General features: G+C 35.6%; 1 protein-coding gene across 2 annotated transcripts in view; it reads right to left on the reverse strand.

The window, feature by feature from the left end:
• Positions 1-21,580, reverse strand: part of LOC136409458 (E3 ubiquitin-protein ligase RNF220-like) — a 48,088-nt gene that overhangs the window by 11,449 nt on the left and 15,059 nt on the right. The window contains exon 6 of one of the 2 annotated variants that reach the window (XM_066390955.1): positions 19,995-20,105. In XM_066390955.1, the coding sequence (XP_066247052.1) occupies positions 19,995-20,105 (111 nt within the window). Of the gene's footprint in view, positions 1-19,994; positions 20,109-21,580 lie in introns of both variants that reach the window. The other variant, XM_066390954.1, reaches the window with a different exon arrangement.

A 21,580-nucleotide genomic window follows, 5' to 3' on the forward strand; every position in this document is an offset into this window, starting at 1 on the left:
ATCGTGGGTAAGGCGAACGACGATTTGTGCAAATGAAACCATTGGAGGCAATTTCGAATACCTTTTGGAGCCAGTCCCGGAGTAAGTAGTAGCTAAAGATATGGTACTTATTAAAATTTTCACATGCGCATATTTCGGTTGTTTTTGAGATTTTGAAGAAATGTCACATAAAAATATTGCTTAGTTTATTGAGGTTTATGTCGTGTTAAAAGGAAAACCCCTACTTATGTTACACTCTGTGTAGAGTTTATGAAGATTTAAACGCGTGAAACTTTACTAGTTAATTAAATCGGAAACTCTCTTAAGGCGCACGCGCTGTAATAACGTTGTCAAGTGGTCTTTTATCCGTGATAATTTTCAATTTCAAAGCATTCAAGCTAGTAATTATTTATTTACGTTGCAAAATAACTAGAAACTTTTATATACATTTTTTAATGATCTATTGTATAAATACTAAGTACCGCCATTGGCATTAATTAATTCACAAATGAAATAACTCGTCACACATAAAACTAAAATGCAAATACAAATAAACGAGTATTTCAGAATGGGTAATTTGTAATTCCGGTAAATTTTTATTTAGTTTAGTACACAGGGTGCTTCGGGTTTCAATGCACAAACGTTAACAGCGTCTCTCTCAAAAATAACACCAACTTCTAATTTAAACTATATGCCCAAAATGCTTTGTTAAGTAATAGCATTTAGATGAAGACTTCATCTTCATTGATCTTTTGGTAGATCCTGTGACGTAGCAGTTCTTTGGAGTCAGATTCTCATCTCTGGTCATATACTCTGAGACTAAATAAAACCTAGTCGTTTGTGATTTTACTGTAATTGCAAGATATTGCATGCCAAAATCAGTTGACTTCATCGACCAGCAGCATGCCAATGACGAAATTATGTTTTGGCAGGACTTGGCTTCTTGTCATTATACCAAAGTCACAAGAGTCTGATTGAAACAGTAGACAGTTTCGTATGCACAACAAAAATTTAAACTCTCAAACGTGCCTCAGGCAAGACCCATCGAGAATTTTTGGAATTTACTGAGTCATAAGGTATATACTATATGACCAGGATTTGGATGATCACGTCGAAGAACAAGTGCGTCGTAAAATCTCCCCAAACATCAATGAAATTGACATTATATATAATATATAAAACTTATGAGGCAAGTTAGAACGGAACTGCAGGCCATCGAAGATAATGGAGCTTTATCAATCATGCAAGTTAGGTTTATGAATTTATTATATATTCATGCATGATTAAGATGTCTGTCTAGTTTTGAAATAAATTTGTTAACAATGGTCCCAAAATCTTCCTTGCATACGTTAGAACTTGTACATGAAGATATTGAAATTTTCATGTTCTCATCTCGGAACACCATAAAGCAACACGAGCTTTGTTAAATGCTCAGTTCTGATAATCAATTCAACCTTTGAGGTTGTTGAGATCGCACATCAAATGATGTATTAAGTATATTTTCAAATAACCGTCAAAAGGAAAATCCAATAATGCCAAAAACCATGGAGGAAGTGAAAGGACTATCGCTGTGACAGTATTATACCAAAAAGGTTAACACGAAAAGGCGTATGCATGCCGGTTCTTTCTTGCCCTTTATAAAGGCGTTTTATTATACACCAGGCTTATTCAAAGCTGGGAAAATTTGAATGTCAACTAGGATATATCGTATTTTTGACGGACTGATCCGTCTGAGGAATTTGCCCTGTCAATCATGCACAAAGCAGCCGGGCGTGACCGTTGGGATAGTTTTATTTCGGGGGATTTTTATACATGAAGTTGGAAGTTGTTTAAATAATGGCGATTTCTGTTAATGCCGGGCTTTAAAAAGAGTACAATAGTGCAGTCGGTGAGCTTTTAACAAAAAGCCAACCAATGGCAGAGCGGGATGCAGCAGAGAGAAAAGCACAAACAGAAAGGAATGCGAAGACTGGCGCATTCCGACTCGTTTTCATATTGTTTTATATCGCTAATTTATTGTATTGCTTTGTTAGAGATGTCACGAGATTAAATTCGCTTACCCCGGGCCGACAATGGGGCCCAATTTGTTTGTGCGGCAACTTTCCGCCACAATTACATCAGTTATAACTGCTTAAAATGGACCTGCTATGTGCTCATTATTTTTGCGAATATTACCTCATATTTCGCCCACTGAGGGATAAAAATTTTCGTTTTTTTTTTTGATGGCAAAAAGAAGACGAAAAATGCCAAACGAATTCAACAAGGAGCCGAGTGGAAATTGCTACGATAACCGGATTTGGCTTTCCATTTTTCTGCCAGAGTGGCTCACGATCGGAAAACTCATACCTTCGGCCCGTGGCTGTCTGTCTCATTTCCCCTTTTGCGCTCGAATCCCCTAACGCGATATTCGAACCGTGTGTCGGCGTTCCTTTGCACCCCGAAATTACAAGAAATATTTTGTCAACTTAAGAAACCATATTAAATTAAAAATTAGCGTAATCTATTCAACCCTAAAATGGATTAAAGAAGAAATACAGAGTCGTTCCGATAAGAGCAATGTTAAAAGTGTGCGAAAAGGAGCCCTCAAAATAAATGAGCCCTTCACCTTTTTCACGCCTTCTTAATTTCTTGCCGCCTCGAAAAGTTAAGTAATTTAGAAGTAAAAATCTACAAGACTGATACACACTGTGTCAAAGATAAGTCAATGTTATATACTTATTTATAGTTTTTCTTTTGTTAAAAAAGACTATTTTATGGTACAATAAGATGTTCTTAAAGTTAAAATTTCAAAGCACGCTATAAGAGATAAAATAATTTTTTTCATTCTTTTAAAATATTTTTGTTATGCACCATTGACCGTAGATTTTTGATTTTTTTATATTCCTCCCTGTGTTCAAAGAGCCATGCGATGCTACCGATTGAAACTTATGGCATTAGTTTATTGAGGTGTCCGGTGTATAAAAAGGTATTTTGATAAGCTTCTAAGGAGTAGCGCATCTATTGTACATACTATTTGAGAATGTTCAGTACGTAAATATTTGGAGGTCAATGAAAATAGAGATTTCTGAGATTTGTATGCTTAGAAAGAGACATGCTACGCCACTGATTAAATATGGAATAGGAGGTTGATGTATAGATGAGATGTATACAGGAAAATTGTCATTTTGATAAACTAAACACCAACAACGCGTAAAAGGGATATACTTGTTTGAAAATATTGACGACGTATTTGAACGTAACTAAAAACCAAGGATTTTTACAAAGATATGTTACACCACTGATTAAAAGTGTAGGACATGGTTTCAAATATCACGAATACCCGATAAAAATATTGTTTTCATAAGAGGAAAATCAGCAGAGTTCTAGACGATTATTGGAAAATATACGTACATGTATTCAGGTCAGGCGGTATTGGCAAGGAATTCAGGATTTCTAAGATAGTGATGCTTTAAAAGGAACATGCTACGTAACTGATTAAAGAGTAGCATATTGATTTGAGATATGAAGTAGTAAATTTATTATTTTAATAAGCTTTCTGAATACGCTATAGACAGTAGATATTTTAATTTAGATAATCGCATAGTTCGCGTTTAAGTAAATAAGTATTTAAGTAATTGATGAACGTCTAACATAAGGTTTTATCCGTCCTAAATTTAAATTTGACTACGCCCGATACCTGACATGGACTTTGGTCAAGAGCGTTCATTTTTCTCTGTAAAATAAGAACGTTGAAATATCACATTAAACTTGAGTGAAGTATTAGTGTTAGTTAGGCTCAATATATCTATCTCCTTTCCGCTAAGCAGCACTGCGCCCCTCATATATTACGACGTCCTAATGGAAAAAGGAATCAGTTGGTTTTCTGCACTGACGAGTTATTGATAAGTCTGGATTTTCGGGCACAGCTGAACCAATTATACCGCGCAAATCCTTTGAAACCGCGCCCTGGCTTGGATGGGATTACCAGAAGGACAACCGTGAATAATCTGGATTGTTTTCGGATCTACGGCAAATTTAAAAAGTGACAATTAGCTGCCATTTTCGCTTCTACGAGGGTGCAGGCGTACCATGATATATATACACGTAGGTTCGCTCCCTCCCTGGCCTACGTCTAAATTTAATTGACCAGACACACGTTGCTGGCTTGTTTAATACGCCCAACACTTGCGGCAGATTCGGCTCCGGTTTTCATGTTTTAACAGGGAATTAGACCGCATTTTGGTAGTGCACCGGTGTCAAATCAATTATTGCGGTTACCGAATCCTAAACTACTTTGACGGTAAACTTAAATAGGATCGACGTCTAAACTAAACAGGGCGCAACTTACTACTTTATTCACCACAAAAGCAAAAACATTTAGACCCTTAAAATATCCCTTTCATTGTTGATATTTGCCTTTAATTCTTCTTATTGTTTGGATTTACCGTCAGTTGCTGTAAATGTCTTGTATGTTGAAGTTGAATCTGTGTAAAATATTCAAGAAGCCTATAAAATGCTCGAAGAAAAATCGACTGAAAATAGATGCTGGATGCTGTCCTATTCCGAAAAATCCAATGGGAAAATGGAAAGCGAGATCCAACTGAATTAGAGCAAAATAAAGTCAAATCATATAAAGATAAACAAACTAACAGTCCAATGGAGAAATTTAATCATTTTTACTTGCACAAGCGCAAGTAAAAGCAAACATATATCTTATCAAATACATTTGTTTACCATAACAATAACTATGAGTGATTGACATTTTCACGTTTATGGTCAAGACCTTATGGTTTTTCGGCGATTTAGCCACTAATATATCTGCCTATAAAGTTGTCCGGCCATACAGGGTAGTTAAACCAGACTTTATAGGCACACGTCGTTGTTTATGATGAGGAAATTCAAAACCTCCAGAATGGCTTTTACTCCTACGGCTACAAAGGACTGTCGCGATGTTTATATGAATGCCATGAACCTCATTACCATAAAGCCGGGTTTACAAGCTTTGAATAATTGTTGTCTCAATTGAGAAATTGCGTTCCGATGCCTTTTCTAATAGTTGATTGGCCTATTAATGGTTATAGGTGTTGTAGTTTACTAGTTACCAGCTACGTTTTCTCTTTCGGGCTCAGATGGAAGGAAGGTAATGAAGGTGAAGCAAGAATGTTTTCGGAAATTTTAGTGTGGGGTAGGGGCAGCTGATGGTAAAAAAGGAGCAGAATTTGAGGTATTTTTTTAGGCTAAAAGAATTACAGGTTCTCGAGATATCTATAACCTGTCAGGAAAATTTAGAAATTTAATAAATGCTCGACATTGACTAAAACTAAAGTGAAGAATTTAGAAACTCTCGGGGCAATTTTTTCGTCTTTGACATAAATTGCTTTAGATCCTATTGACCCTGAATACAACTTGTGGTCTTGACTCTTGAAAACGTATGATGAGAGATTTTATTTTAATGGACTTTCAAAATGATTAAACTCAGTATCAAAGTAACCCAGTATCCCGGAAATTAAAAGAGAAATTCGTTCCGCGATTATGAAGTTTACCAAGACAATGAATATGATGTATTTTTTAACCCTATACGCCTACAAATTCTCGAAGCATCGATGATCAAAGTTTGAAAAATGGCAAACAGAAGATATACCGTAGCGTACAGTCATGTAAACTTTATAACAAAAAATATTTAAAATTCCTCATGTCTGAATAATCAAAATGATGTGTCTAATATATGAACTTCAGGTGTGTTACGCATTTAGCGAAATTCTGATATTTAAGAAATCAGAAGGCGTATACGATTGATATGCAAGATTTTATAGAAAAATGTTTTATTTCTCAAACCTGCACGTTCTGGCAATAATTAGATCTGAAGGAAATGTTCTAAGTCACTGATTGCAATCTGACATATTGACTCTAAGTAAGTTACAAATTTAGTTAAATTTTCATTTCAACATCCGAAAAATCAGAAGTGTACGGAATTGATAATGTGCAAGCTGTAATTAAAAAAATCTAATCGAAATTTTGAATTGGTCGACTCGTATACTATATTGACATTGGGTATCTCATTTGCGGCTCCCGAGTCTTAAAACTGCAAATTAAAGCATCTCAATTTTAAGCCACTATCATCATAATTAGCTAATATTTCGAAAACTAAAAGAGTTATTAAAGCCTGATTGGCGTTGGCTTATAGGCTGTTAACGTGATGTATATTTTGACCCCATTTGGCTCGTAAAATCAGATATCCGCTGCCAAAGTGTGAACAATTAAAAATCGACTTTAGATACGAAAGTTCAAAGCCAAGAAACTTGGAAAAATAGGATAAAGCAACATGCGTCACTCAGGAGCAAAAATGCCTTACGAGCCTATCCCTTAATTCCTGTCTCCATTCATAAAGTTGAGAATAACCCCACTTAGGATGTCTTTTTAACGTCCCCATAAAGTCCAAACTCCGATATATTACTCCACTTTGTAGAACATGATTTAGATATACATTTGTGCTAGTTTTTAAAAGGAAAGCGAAGGCTGGTAGGGGAAAGGCGGCGAGAAGTAAACGGGGCGGGCCCAATGTTGCCGCACCCCTGCGATCGAACGCACCTGAGTCCGACGTTCACTGTTTATTTGTTTTGTGGCTTATTTCAGTTTGAGGAGCCGCACCTGATTATGACGTGTGCTATGCAACGTTCTTGTCCATTGTCGTCTCTGTGACATCCACAACGTTTTAATGGACACGTCTTTTTAACGTTCTTATAACGCGGTAAAGCTGCTCAACGACACCTTTAACTGAACTGAAGCTTTCCAATATGTTGTTGTGGTAAAATTAATGGATCAAGTGAGGAAACTATGAGCGAGAAACACCCTAATAATGATACTCGCAGACTATCAATAAACCCCCAACATGGCCTAAATGACCAAAAAATATCATAAAATATGATAGTAAAAAACGTCAGGTTGTCAGTGGTAGGTATTGTGTGGAATATACTGGTAATATGTAGCGGCGATATTAAAATTTGTGGTGATTGATGAAAGTTAGATAACAAGTGCTTTAAAAAGGGGGCCGGGACTCGTCGGAACGCTTATTGTGGCCGAGCCAGCTCGGTCTATTGTGCTTTGATGACATTTTTTACTGCTCTAATAAATTTATTACCTATCTTCTTACAGAACATTTTGGAACGACTCAAAGATATCACGCAAGTGTTAACAAATTACCACGTTTTGAGAACTCCCTTAAACCTTAAACAAAGTTATCATTCAGAGGTGTGCACCTACTAACACACAGTGCCATTTAACAACACTATAGAAGTATTACAAATAATCTCGCCATATTTTGAAAAATTATAACTTGTAATAGTAATGTTTCACAATATATTAAAATTTGTAATTGTGAGTTTTTTCCTATAGATTTCACTATTAATTACTTTGATCCTAAATTCTTTACCATCAATGTAAATAATAAAAGACATGGAGATATATTCCATTTCAGGGTAGCATGGAGAAATGCCAGGTTGATTGTAATAGGTCTGTTCCAACATTAAAGGTACATTGATTCCGGATTGTCGAAAACAATAAAATGTATGCGCAATGTACTGATTGGGGTTTTTGCACATTTTTCTGAATGTTTTTGAGGATGCGCAATGGTTTTTTACACTGTTGGAACGAAGCTATTGCTTACAATACATATAGCATTTTTGAAGGTATGTTACAAAACTCAAATTAAAAATGAATGTTCATTCATGTAGAAATTATACCATTTAGAGATGTTTCCAATGGATCATGAGTCATCTAGTACCAAGAGTCAATTAAATAGGAATTCCTGATTTTACCACTCATACATATTTAATTGAGAAGTTTGCAAATTGCTTTACATGAACGTTAATGGTCTCACGTAGCGCAAGAAAATTAGAGGAAAGTACGATCTTTTAATCATTCAAGTGAAGATTGAAAAATATAGGAATTTATAATTTGTGCTTTCTCTCAGTTTTGTATAAATATGCTAAAAAAACTTTGATGTGTAGTGTGCAAAATGTACCCATTGGGCAACATTTCACGTTGTTAAGTCTTTGGCAGATCAAAACCTTCAGCATTCCAAGATTAAGAATTACTAAAAAGCCAAAATACGAAAAAAATATGGGTTAACAAAATTTTTTTGTGAAATGTGCAGAGCGTTTCAATTATCCATTTAGTGCTCAGGAAATATTTCAAACTGTTTTCTGCGTACTAGCACCCTCTTGAGAATCCAACCCTTGATCAATTGAACGTCAAAATGCAGTGGCACTCACTCAGTCGGCAGAATTAATTTGAATCGCTAATTCTGCGATCGCATAAATATTTCATAAGATTCCTCAGTATCAGAATCCGCGAAATATATTCAACCCGCTGATTACAATGGCAAATAAAGTAAGAAAAGAATAAAGGAAGAAATAATTCGACATCGTGTTACAAGCGAAAACGTCGGGGCAATCTAAAATGGAGATTTACCTACGGAAGTCACACCTGTGGCGAGGATTACGCGGAAACCGTATTTTTCCCAAATGGAGAATCTTTCTTTGAGCTTTTTCAATTTGCCTCTCAGTTATCTGTTTCCACACCCAAAATTCCATTCGCGATGCAATAAATTTCCTGCATTGTTATGACAACATTCAGAATTTGCAGAAATATTTTTTATACGTTTATACCACTTGACATATTGATTGACATAATGGGGTCCACCCCTGCCAGCAACCCCGCGTAATAAGTCGCATTCTTACTCGATGATAAATACCCTGCCCGCAATAACTTATCTGCGAAATAAAAGGTCCATTTTTACAAATGTTATGGCTTGTAGAACGCATTTATGATTATGTTTGCATTTTATGTAGGCAATCATCCTGCTGAAATCCGATTTACGCAGTAGGTCAATTTATCAGGATGTCATACAAAAACTTATTAAATTTCTTAATCAAGTAACTAAGTAAGTAATTAAGTGGTCGCTCATAGGTTGTAGAAAATCAAATACCTATACATATGAGCTAAAACGTATAAAAAAGTGCTGAACCCGAAATTTGCCAAAATGCGCATGCGCGGTGATCACGTCTTTAAATTCGCGTGTGATAACAGTTTGTACGTACAGGTTTAAACTAAATGAACTTCGGTAACAAATAGAGCTTTCAGATAGGGGTAAAAGCGTCCTGAAAAGTATCAAGTTTTTTTTTTTTTGGACGAACTATATATCAGTCATTTATATCCGCCCGTTTATGCCATATATGATTGTTTTGTGCAGGAAAATGCATACGAGAACTGTTTACTTTTCAGCTCATTTATTTTAAATAAAAACTCAAATTAGACATTTTCTTCTTGCTAAATTAATATATTCGATGAGAAAAAGAGTCGTTATGCTATCTAGCTAGCAAGAATTACGTCTAGACACTAAGCGATGATTAGAAGTCTTTCTTACTGCTTCCTTCTCCTTCCCCTCTGTTTCTCATAATATACCACAACAATTTTCAGGTTTTTAGTGGACGTGTAATTACATATTTTTATATTGCGTTATTAAATATTGCCTTTTTTTACTTTAACTAAATTTTTTAAATGGCACTACTTTTAATGTAGCTCTTAGCAACCTAACTTTGATATTTCCAAATGTAGTCATAGAGCAAATATAAATATGTGAAGGGTGGTTCACATAGGATAATCCACTATTTTATATAAAAAGTACTATTTTCTGAAGCTGTCACTGAATCTGTCTTAGGAAATACAACATGTCATCTCACTTCTATCTGGTTCTAGCATTTTAACTGAGAGACAAATTCAAAACAAATTTATTTGAGATCGTGTGATATGCCATGATTTCATCTAATTGCAACTTCCATAAGGTGTGGATGAGCAGTTTCGTTGTCACGGTCACTGAGCCTATCAAACCTAGAGGATCAAACATTTTTGATATCGCTCTTTGCATACGTGCGCATACGTCTTGGTAATAGTTCATCGTAAATAGTTAAAGCTTCATTTATCGAATTTACAATAAACAATAAATCATCCATATAGAATAGTTGTTTTATAATCTCGGAGGTACAAAGGTATTTTTTCTAGCTTGAAATGGAGCGATTGAAGTTCCGTAGATAACGGTGTTAAGCTCTTAAATATCTGCAGGACCTTCGGAGTTGTACCGTCAAAATATTTTCTGATCGTCCGTTTTCAGCGGGTTGTATACCCCCATACATCATGTTTACGTCAGGATTTAGCATGATTGATCTAAGTTGTATCCTCAGCAAAATTCAGTGTAAATTTTGTGGAATTGTGGCAACTCCTTGTATAAAGTCGTTTAGAAAAGTACTCAGACTTGTCTTTGTACTGGTATCGAAAAATATCTTACACTATGCGGTAAAGATCATCATCATCGTTTTTGAATGTTCCCTTACAAATCATATGAACAAGTTCTTTGTACCTATACATGAAGTGGAAGTACTGACTACGTAAATTTTCGTTTTTGATCGGTCTTTTTCTAAACTAACTGATCGTCTAAGTCGCCTAACTCGTCGTTTAAATTTTGCTTGTAATTGGTGCTGTTTTTTTCTCATCTAAGTAACTGAAGTTTGCTTCACCATTTACAGTACCCAATAGGAGGTCGTACTCTTAAGGTTCCACACAGGTCTTATTCCATTACACCACATAATTCCAGCTTGCTTGTATGTTTGATTTTGTCCAGTCTCTGTAATAGTAGACAAGCAACTTATTTGCTGAATAAGCTGTAAGATGTAGATACAAAAATTTTTATGGAATCGCACTGAAATGTGGAAAACAGTGATTAAAAATCAACGAAAAAGAATCGTAAAAACACAATAATAACTCCCTTTAAGCATTGACATTTATTTGGGGAAGTTATAGCGAGTTGCTGGGTTAAGCCGAGCAGGCGGTAGACAGGCCTTATACCTCCATCTAGGCCTGTCACCGCCACAAACTTAATATTTGGAGACATAAATTTACAAAACCTCGTAGCCGAAATGAGTGAAACTGAGAAGGAATCCAGAACATAAATATTGCATTCCCGCGATATCGTTTGTAAGGATTTTTATTTGCCTGGGGAGCTCACTGAGGGGATTTTCAAATCACTTTATCACAAAAAAGGAGATTTAAACTTTGAATAATGACATTGAACGTTAAGAATTTACATCCTTTTCTAAATATTTTCTGATAAATCTGATATGAAACTTACGAAAGAGTAAAATCAAATGTTTTAAGAACCTACAAAAAGAACACCAAGAGAAGATAAAATTACACGATTCAAAAGATGGGCGAAGTTGAGTGCCCTAATGAGATTATTTAGGGAACAATATTCCTTATAATTGAAGTTTAAAGTGCCTAAATGAACGCAATAAACACGAAATAAAAAAGTTACAAATCAAGGAGGAGAAGGACAGGGGAGTCGCAAAGTATAAAAATAAATGAAAACTTAGCTCATTCGGAGTCTGATTAAATTTAAGTCCGGGGGTAGAAGTCGTTGTCACCTCGAGCCCTCTTTAAAAACGTCTAAAGGGCCTTTTCGACGAAAATTATATCCAAAAAGCGGCAGTCGACTATAATCGGCCAGGAACATCAACCTGTTTAAATTAGTTCGGTTGCTGGCAACGTTTTCATTAATTTTGCTTTAATTATATCTTTGAACTCAAAACTCTCAATCTTCTACATCTCTATACCTTCTTAATCTTGTTAAGAATTTAATTATTTCATAAAACTACTGCCAAATTTCTGATGCAATGACGGAACTGGCTGAAGGCTAATTCTTTACTTTGTCACTTCTACAGCCAATATTTTGTATTCCGAATATTCCCCGTTTAAACCTAATCATCATAAATCTTTTAACTGCTAAAATATGGTATATTGTTCTTTGGAATTAGCTTTTGTTATTGGACAACCTACTTAATTTGTATTATAGCAAATTAGCTTCACACTCCTGACCACTTACTGAAATATTCGAAACTCGCAAAAAAATATATTAGATACAGTATTTTAAATATTTCATGTACTTCCTGTTTGAAGATTTTTTAGTAATAAGTTTGGAAGCATCAAAACAAAGCGAAAATTAAGGAATCATATTGCCTTTTTTACAAAAAAAAATCTTAATACACCACTGAATTAAATCCCTCTGAAACGGCATTGAGCTTACAATGGAAAAAATTAGGGAAAAATCACTGTTTTTTGGTTTCACCCGGTATACAATGATAATGAATGGATTTTCGCTAAAAATTTAAAGATACATGCGATTTATACGATACAATATACAGAATGCGTCAACTAAAACGAAACAAAATTGTTTTCTCGGTTGATATAGAACTGACGCAAAAATCCTCGGACACGTCAATTTTAATATGGAGGAGTAAAGTTTTTTTTATTAGAAATTGACGATATTCTATCTTAAATACTTGTTGTGGGCGACTTCTTCGTACGTTTAATTAGGGCATGCGCTTTTAATAAAAATTTCAGTTGGAATTAATGAAACAATGGCTGCTCCTTTTCACAACAACTTCAATAAAACCTTTTCAGGGTTTTTGCCGGTGATGGCTGGTTGGTTCTAAAATTAATTACGTTATAAACAGTAACCGGCAATTCGGTACAAAGAGTTTTCATTGCGGGTAAGCATATGAAATACTCGGCCATTGATGCGGAATAACTCTATAACTAGACAGGGTCGGAATGCACTGCAATTGGCCCTTCAATACAAACATTTCTCAAAATATGTAGGTACCGATTACGCTTTTACCAGTGAACCTACGCCAATGTTTTAGTAAGCAAATTCCCCTTATAAAAGGGCGCCTTACCCTGTTATTACGTTTGGGTGACCCCTTTGCAGAGCCATAGATTACACCAAAAGGCATTCTTAAGTCCGTATTTTTCACCCGGGCTCTTTTTATCTGAGAAGAGAATTTCTAACAGGTGATTATTCAATTACCTTCTAAGGAAAATGCAAATTTTTCGGGAGAGTTCGTAATTGATAACGTCTTAAATTCGAAGAAGATAAAGGGCTTCAGGTCGCAGACAGGTTAAAGCCTTTCTATCTTTTTAAGACCCAATAGATTAAACTACTGTCAGGTTTATCTAGAAGATAGTTTCCATTGAAACTAACAAATCGACTAATGATTTGCTTATTACATACCATTTCTATGGAAATTATTTTTTTGATAAAATTATCTAAATTTGATTAATGTATAGAATGTCCCGAATTGCAATGGCGAAAATTTAAAAAATAATTAAATTTTGGCTAAGTGGCGTAATTAGTAACTCAGTAAAATCAATTTTTAAGATTAAAATAAATCTCACAAAAAATTAAATTTTAATTATTTGCTGCAATTAGAAATCTTTTTTGTTTTTCTCCCATAATTCAAATTCTAAATTTTTTTTTGTTTGAAATTTTGAAATTATTATCTATCTAAACCATGAAGTAAAAGTGCAAAATTTGCAATTCTGTTTTTGATTTGGCATTTGTGAGAGAGTTTTGACTTTTGTTACTCTGATTTGGAAACATTGAATTTGATTTTTGGGCAGAAATTTTAAAATTTCCAATTCTTTAACCAGGAAGTGAAACCACCAAATTCTACTCGTGATACTCGTTTGGAGCGTTTGGACATTTTGCACCCACATTGAAAACTCGAGAACGTATTTTTGTTTGTCTGAAATTTCTTCGAAATTTTAATAATGTAACATGAAATAAGTTGAAATTAAAGAGGAAAGAACAGCACAAAATTTTTTCCAAACTTCAGAAATTTTGTCAGGATATCAGGTCTCCTCTTACAATCCCAAATTTTTTGCTTCAGGTACAAACTCAAATGCAAAAACATATCAAAATCATTCGAAATTTAAGAAAAATTAAAATTGTAATAAACTAATCTTCAGTGTTGTACTGCCAAAAAGTTTTAGGTTCGTAAACGGACACCTACCCCTGAAATATCCTACAGTAGCAACGATTTGAAAATTATAAATGTAATATATGTATGTTCAATATTTCAATCTAAAATTTCAAAAACTGAAGAAGGTATGAAATAAAACCATATCAACACAAACTGTGAACATATTTTCGGAATATATTTTATATAGTAAACCGGCCTTATTTTTGAACTTCATGAATTACGAAGTTCTGTTACCGCGATTCGGGACACCCTGTATATTTTCTTCTGAAGGCAGACAAACATAATTGGTTGTAAAACACATATCCAAGGGTAACAACGATGGGGAAAAGGTGGTCTAAAAGTGGGTAATAAAAAGAATTCAAGATGGCTACTTCCTGTAGAAGAAGTTATAAAAGTAACAGCCGTGTTAAAGCTACAACATTGCTGGATAATTACCATATTTCAATGCTCGTCGAGGTGTATTCGGTTCTTTTTTGGAGTGTAGAATTATCGCACGCTTTTGCTTCGAACTAAAGTTATCTTTTTAATTAGTAGACTCACCTTTTGTTGTACCATAAAGAGAATAGATAAATCGCATATAAGAGGGTAAGTTCCACCGCAATGATGTTAAATGTACAGTAAAAGTGCATATATGTGCGTATATAGAGAAAGAGGCACCCCATTTCCCTTTATATGTGCAGACACGCCATAAACACACGACATATATCGTGGAGCGGCCTTTTGCTTAAGTCTGATACTTCCAATCGAGATAAAGCTTTAAAATATCGCCGCATTCTTTCTCCTTCAACCCTCGCTTTGTAGTTTTAAATTTAAACTATCTCCTTTTTCCGCACAAACTCACAGAAATTTAAATTTTGCTGAGGGGCCTCTGAGGCTTTTTCCTTTGTTTCCTATTGAATCTGATAACGGTTTTAGTCCGACCAATAAATCGTAACCAAATCGCGCCAAACGTATGCTCCAAACAAGGTAAAATACGTGCCTGGGGAGTGTTTTCAAATCGTTACTATTAAGATATTGTCATCTGTAAAGCCTAAAAATGCCATTACCGAGAGAAGCAACTGAATCGTTCAAAATTGTGATGAATCGTAAAAAGAGCAAACTTTAGTCAAAAAGGAAGAGAGCGGCATACTTTTACCATAAATAAAATTCGTAGAATTGGAAGAAGTGTCTCATTAAATAGCGAGAGAGATGAAGATCTAAAAGATACGTCCGTCTTCATTAAATTCACACTGCTTTGAAGAAGGGAGTGAATAAATGGAGGATTATTGGAAATCTCCGTATAAAAGATTATTAATCTCGAAAGTCTTTAAAGAATCAGTGGCAAATTTCAGAAGCTGAAAAGCCGATTAAGACGGCCTCGTCTCGGCAACAAGCAAAAAGGGTATACAAGGTGTTTTTGCCATCGCGGAATCTGGTTGTGAGTCGTGAGAGACAAAGCGACGACATTGTTTAGCACGACCGGCATCAAACGGGCCGGTTAATCACACCTGGTCCGAATTCGAGCCATTTTTATTCTTTTGCTCTGATGAACCGTCTTCGCAGATACTTGAGCCAACTAAGTCATTAATCAACTGGAAATATTTCTATAAAACATCTTTTTATCACTTGATATATACACATACCCAGGATACCTCGAGCCTCTAAGAAAAACCAGAAAAATAATTACTATTTCGATACAATGTCAAGATCGTTCCTCTGCTTTCATTTTACTGATGCTATTAGTTTAATAGGAGAAAATAATGGGATACGTAATTTATTTAACACTTCGCTTATTAAACGCACATGACATCGAACAACCTCACTTGCCCTCTAACAACATTTTTTATTTATTTTCAAGGATATTTGAAAATATGTCTACAATAAACTAATCGCTATATTAATCCATTACTTAGCAACGGAATATTTAGAGACTTCCAAAAATCTAGGGCCATTTAGAAATAACTCTCTGTTCTGTCGTTCCTTTGATTTTTTTGTTTAGGCTTCGTATTATTTACTTTGTAAAATTATGGGAAATATGTTGTATTTAGGGACTTTTAATACCGGAACACATTTGAATAAAGTTTTCGTATTTTAGCTCAAAAAATATATCCAAGATTTTCAAGGATTTTCTAAGAGCAATTATCTAGAAGAACTGGATGTTGCATCGTTTTTACAATATTGAGGATAGATGGTACCCTTTTGTGACAAACGGGACACTAATCCATGGCGGCGAAACTAAACGAAATGACGTCACCCCTCACGTTCTATAAGCTTAACAGCCATAGTGTTGGTCTATTATTTTATATAATTAACCATTCTTCGGTCTCCCAAGGGAGTATTATTTAGACATTTTTGGGGGATCCACTATGATCTCCCATCGCCTATCCCAAAATTATTTAATTTGACTTAAGTTTCATATATTAGAGTAATCGCTCTGCCCTCTAGCACGAATCCATTAAAAAAGCAATTGCTCTACATGCAAAGTACTTTTCTAAACCGCTTGATGTAAACCTTATTTCGTTCACCCCAACATGTAAATTCCTGGAACCCAGCTTGGTGTATCCTCATCTCGATTAAATATATTAGAGAATAAGTAATCCGCGCATCCGACGGATATAAGGTAGAGCGGAAAGGGAACATATTCGTGCAAAGCAATTTTCCTGCCAGTTCGTGGCTAAAGATATTTTCTCCATCTCCTTTTTTCCAGATTTTCCAGGACTCTACCCCTCTCTGTCGTTTAGATTGCCGGGATCGCGGTAATCTGGAGCAAAGTGATCCGATAACGAGGGAGCTTGACATATGGGTACACATGCTGTTCTCAGGATATCGCGATATAAACAAACACCGCTCTTTGCATATCCTTTGTAATGGGCTCTTTCTTGAGAGAGGGTAGTTACCGGGCCCTTTATGACATAATAAGGTATCGAGGGCCTTATTACGGTCCCCTTACGACCTCTCTTGCTACTTTTTATGCTAATTCGACTGCCTATTTGTTAGGAAATTTGTTTGCGGTCCGATAGGGATCCACAAAATTAATTAACTTTTTTGATAGTGATTAATGATGTATGTGGAAAAAAGAACAGGTTATGAAAACCTGAATAGTGCGACCCTACCACCACCAGATCACGACACTGCGTATAACTACAAAACTAATCGGATTAAAAAATTAAAACTTTTAAACCACCTGAGCTGTCCTCGAAAAAAAGAAAAAAAAATCATGTCACAGTCTAAATAAGGGTGTTAATCCTATTTTCTAATCGAAAGAATACGAAGCCTTTTCGAATTAGCCCCGCTCGTAAGGAAATTGGCAGGGTTGTTCGAAACAATTTCGAGAGATAGTCAGAGTCGAGTTAAAAGTAATTAGGTAAGGTAATCATGTGGGGTGCTGAGATTTGGTTCAGTAGGGCCTATTAGCACTTAGCGTTGTGTCCTAACAGCGATCAGTAGGGGAGCCCATAGACGGGGAAATTTTTTTTCATCTATCCTCTATACGTACTGGGCATCGCATGCAACAAACAACTTCCCCTCTCTCGATGGGGCTATCTATGGGGATATTATCTGGTGCCGCCCATGGTAATGACATCACGTTGTGTCGGACTTTTAGGGGACCATGTTAACTCGTAGGGAACAAGCGTCAAGCGAGCGGTTAGTGACGAACGTTAAATAAACATTTAGGCTGTTACATTCCCCATTTCTCTCAAACTAATGTCTTTACGTCACTCACTGTGCGTGTAGTCTGGCACTGACCTATGACGCCTCTAGCTTGGGGCTTATAATGTAATTGAGATTGGAATGGGATAAATGTTACGGTCCATAGCAAAAACACTTAAGTTTTTGCTGCCACATTTTCCGTCTGACACCTCTTCGAGTTTGGGTAAATTCTACTCGATGTTTGGAAGTTGAGACATGACTTTTCAACACTTCTGTCAAATTGCAAAAATAGCAGGAAATTTTCCGCAATGCGTTGGCTTTTTATAGCGGCATTTCGCTCAATCACATTCCGAGCGTTTCGCTACTTTATCCATTGTCACAAATCGTGTTTGGAGCGGCTACGGCTCTGCAATTACCTACGCATTTATTGGAGGAACAGAAAATGGCATGTTGGTCCTCGAAACTCCCGCAATAAAACGGCTTTTTATACACGTCCGGCTCATATCGCTGATCTCATATGGGGATAAAAAGAAATGGATATTGTCTTGCATATTCTCATCGCTATCTGCACAAATGGTGAACGACATTTGATGGAAATTAACTTATTCAGGCACTTTTAATATTACCGTTCGATATCTAAGCACGTACTATATTAGAAATACGTTTTCATAGAACAAAAGGCAAATAATGTTCAGTCCTCTTATGTTTGCCTAGGGGTTGCTAGTTGAAAAAGGCAGAGTAGGAAATAAGAATGGAAGTTGTTCTATTTGGGATGTGGAAGGCGGCGCCAGGCGGAGCTTGAAAGACATTCGCCGAGACGCCAGCGCCGCGACGCTGAATTCGGAAAATCGAGGAAAAATGCGCAATCTGCTCAAAGTTGCAAAATTTTATTAAACTGCAACCAACTGGAATTCCTATTTAGGTTTTACTCGAATTACTTGCCGATGCAAGTTCTCCAGACCAATTTGAAAATGTATCTGACGAAGACGTTTTATCACCCAAAGAAGTAAATGTCCTCAGAGCGTAATTAAAATGATAAATATTTTTCTTCACGCCATCTTATAACCGTAACCCGGACCAAAATAAACCCATTATCTTTATCGCGAAATTGGCCACTTTTTTTTTGCTTTCAAAGGGTGCTAACAGGGGCGATAAGCGCGCTTCATGTCCATCTGCTCGAACGTTTAAACCCCCAGAAAGTAAAAAGTCTGGCAGTCTTTGCAATGACCACTTTAGCGGAATCCTTAGAAGAAAACGACTTTTAAGAATGAAAAGTTCAAGAAATTTGATGTAATTAAAATCATGGTAAAAGTTTCGTCTTTGTCGTTAAGATAAATTATTACATTTGAATTTTTTTACCTATTGTGTTTAGTGGCATGCGGGGTACCTTTGAAAGATGTCTCCACCCCCTTATTATTTGCACTATATTTAAAATGAAAATTCGATTTTTTATGTGTCATTTTATTTCGATTTAACCAGAAGTAACATCACCTTCATTATTTTAAATAAATAGCACTTCGCAGTTTTGCATATCCATTGAAAAGGAGCATCAAATTTCCATTACGAAGATGTAAAATTGTGTATCGCCCTGTAGATGTTAACAATTATAAAATCTGTAGTGATTTTATCCTGGCTTTAGGTCCCAAAATTGATTCCTGTTCCCAGAAAAAATCTCAGAAGATCGACAAATATAACTCATAGTCCAAATTTAAACCAAAAATCTCAAAAACTGCAGGATAAAGCATCGAGATTTATTTAAAATCACTACACGTTTAAATCACATTGCTCCAACTTACCCGGCGTAATTCACGAAAAAGTGTAATAGGTATTTTTTAACGGAACGTAAGGTGCTGAAAGTAAGCCAAAACAGTGCGAAAACACCCCTGGCAGAGGACATAGTGGAACAAACTCAGTGTTTCTTCTGTTCTTTTTATGATCCAAAATCTCTTCTTAGATCTCTGATGAAATTAAATGCCGCGTTTTAATGTTCAACGGGTGGAAAAAAGTAAAAAGTTTGTATCGCCTCCCTTTTACCGGAGCTTATTCCTTTCTCCAGCGTCGTCCCAAAGAAAGGGCTTCCGTCTTTAAATCGGAATCTCAATATCTGCATAGAAGTTACATTTATTTTACTAAAAATTATCTTAAACATTACCATACGGTGATTTTTAAATACCTGTAGCCCCTTTAATGATTTAGACCAATTAAAACTTTCCCCAATTTGTTGATACGCCTTTGATTTTTTTTCCAGATATTCAGAACTGTTTAACGCTTAGGCTGACACCAAGAGTCCGTCAAAAAAGGGAATTTAATTAAGTTAAATTACACTGCTTGTAGTTTAATTATGTTGGTATCAGAGTTTTTGCTGCATATCGGAGAAGGGGACGCATTCACACCATCGGCCCCCTTTAGACGTGATTCAACGATCAAAAGCATCGTTCAAAGAGATTCAGTATAGGCCATTCCATCGCACGTGACATTTATTTGACGGTTAAAAGTCGCTTTCGGAAGTAATTTCTTTAATTAAAATGTGCTTACCATGGTCGAAAAGAAATCCGGATTTGGCGAGCGCGTGTGCCGCTGGGGGTAGACCAGGAACTGAGAAGCTGTAGGCCCCGTTAGTACCGAAACTGGCTCCGAAGAGTGGACCTACTGAAAATAATAATGTATATAAACATATGGTCGGTAAACGTAGTGAGTGGCAGATAACACACAAATGAAAAAGCTGAAAAACAAAAGGAGAATAAATTGTTCGCCTTATTTGGTAACCTGAGGTTTTCCTAACTAGTCGCTAACAACCTTAAGCTATGCCTAATTCGTCCGAACCATGGCAAATTTAATTTTATATGTATTTACTTAATTAGATCATTTTAAACTGGTTTAACCTTTTTACAAGCGACAAGAAGCTTTAACAACCTGACTGATAAATGACTCCATCTCGACTCGTACGAGATTTTATTACTTAATAGGCGGCCAGTCGGCCATTTTAATACCGATTGTTCCGACTTTATTCTTGAAATTTTATTAAATACCGACAAGGAAATGGTGCTGTATAATATTACTTGATTGATTGATGCACATACATATATGGATAATTAATGTATAATACTTAGAAAAAAATGAATATTTCTCTAACGTAAATGATCCGTTTAGCAGGGGGATTTATTTTCAGTTAAGGAAGGAGTCACGTTTAGTATCACATTCTATGATCGATCGAGCTATTAATTCATGATAAAAACAACACTGGCCTGATATTTTGACCTCATCCAAATATAGTCATAAAGAATCAATTCATTAAGCATGGAGCGTTGTAAAGATTAGAGTTATGTACCCACTACAATACCATTAACAGTTTAACGCCAAAACTTACTGATAGCTCTTTATTTACTGGGAAACGATCGAATGTTTATCATACTGGAAAGCAAATAGGCATAAAATTATGACGGCAATTTGAGCTCCGAATTGGAGGAATGCAAAATTATACCACTATTATGTCAGCCAGAAAATTCGTCACTAGTTATCAGTGTATTATTGAAAATTATTGTTGGAAAAGCATTCAATTTAACCAAGGATCACTGAGATATGCATGGTGACCATTTCTGGAGCTCAACCATGTGGATCTCGGAATCGTAAAACATACGAGATTAGTTAAATTGGGGCAATGAGGCTAAATTTGGAAATCAAAAATATGTCGTTTGGAAATTAGGAATATTCCGATGGCTTTCGAATTAGCAATGATACAATAACGAACATATTTTTAAAGTATTTTTTGATCATATTCGTCAATAAGATGTGTGTTTCTAACTTTTACCATTTATAGTTTCCCAGATGTGACCGTTTCGCATACTTAAATTTAGCACCCTGTATGTATAACATAGACCTAAATAACTGCGACTTCATCACACTGTAGTATATTTTTAAATTGTTTCTAACTTTGCCCATTTAACAAAACATCATCACATTTTGATTCACTATTATCAAGTTCATACTCTTCACAAAAATTAAGGTCAAAATCTCTTCATTTAAATTTTGAATAATTTCAAAAGCTTCGGTATCGTCCTGTAATCCGGATTATACTATATTTTCTCTATAAGTCATCTGTTATTATAGTAGTCTTTCTTTGG

Source organism: Euwallacea similis, chromosome 6, assembly GCF_039881205.1.
Source record: "Euwallacea similis isolate ESF13 chromosome 6, ESF131.1, whole genome shotgun sequence".
NCBI classification, from domain to species: Eukaryota; Metazoa; Arthropoda; class Insecta; order Coleoptera; family Curculionidae; genus Euwallacea; species Euwallacea similis.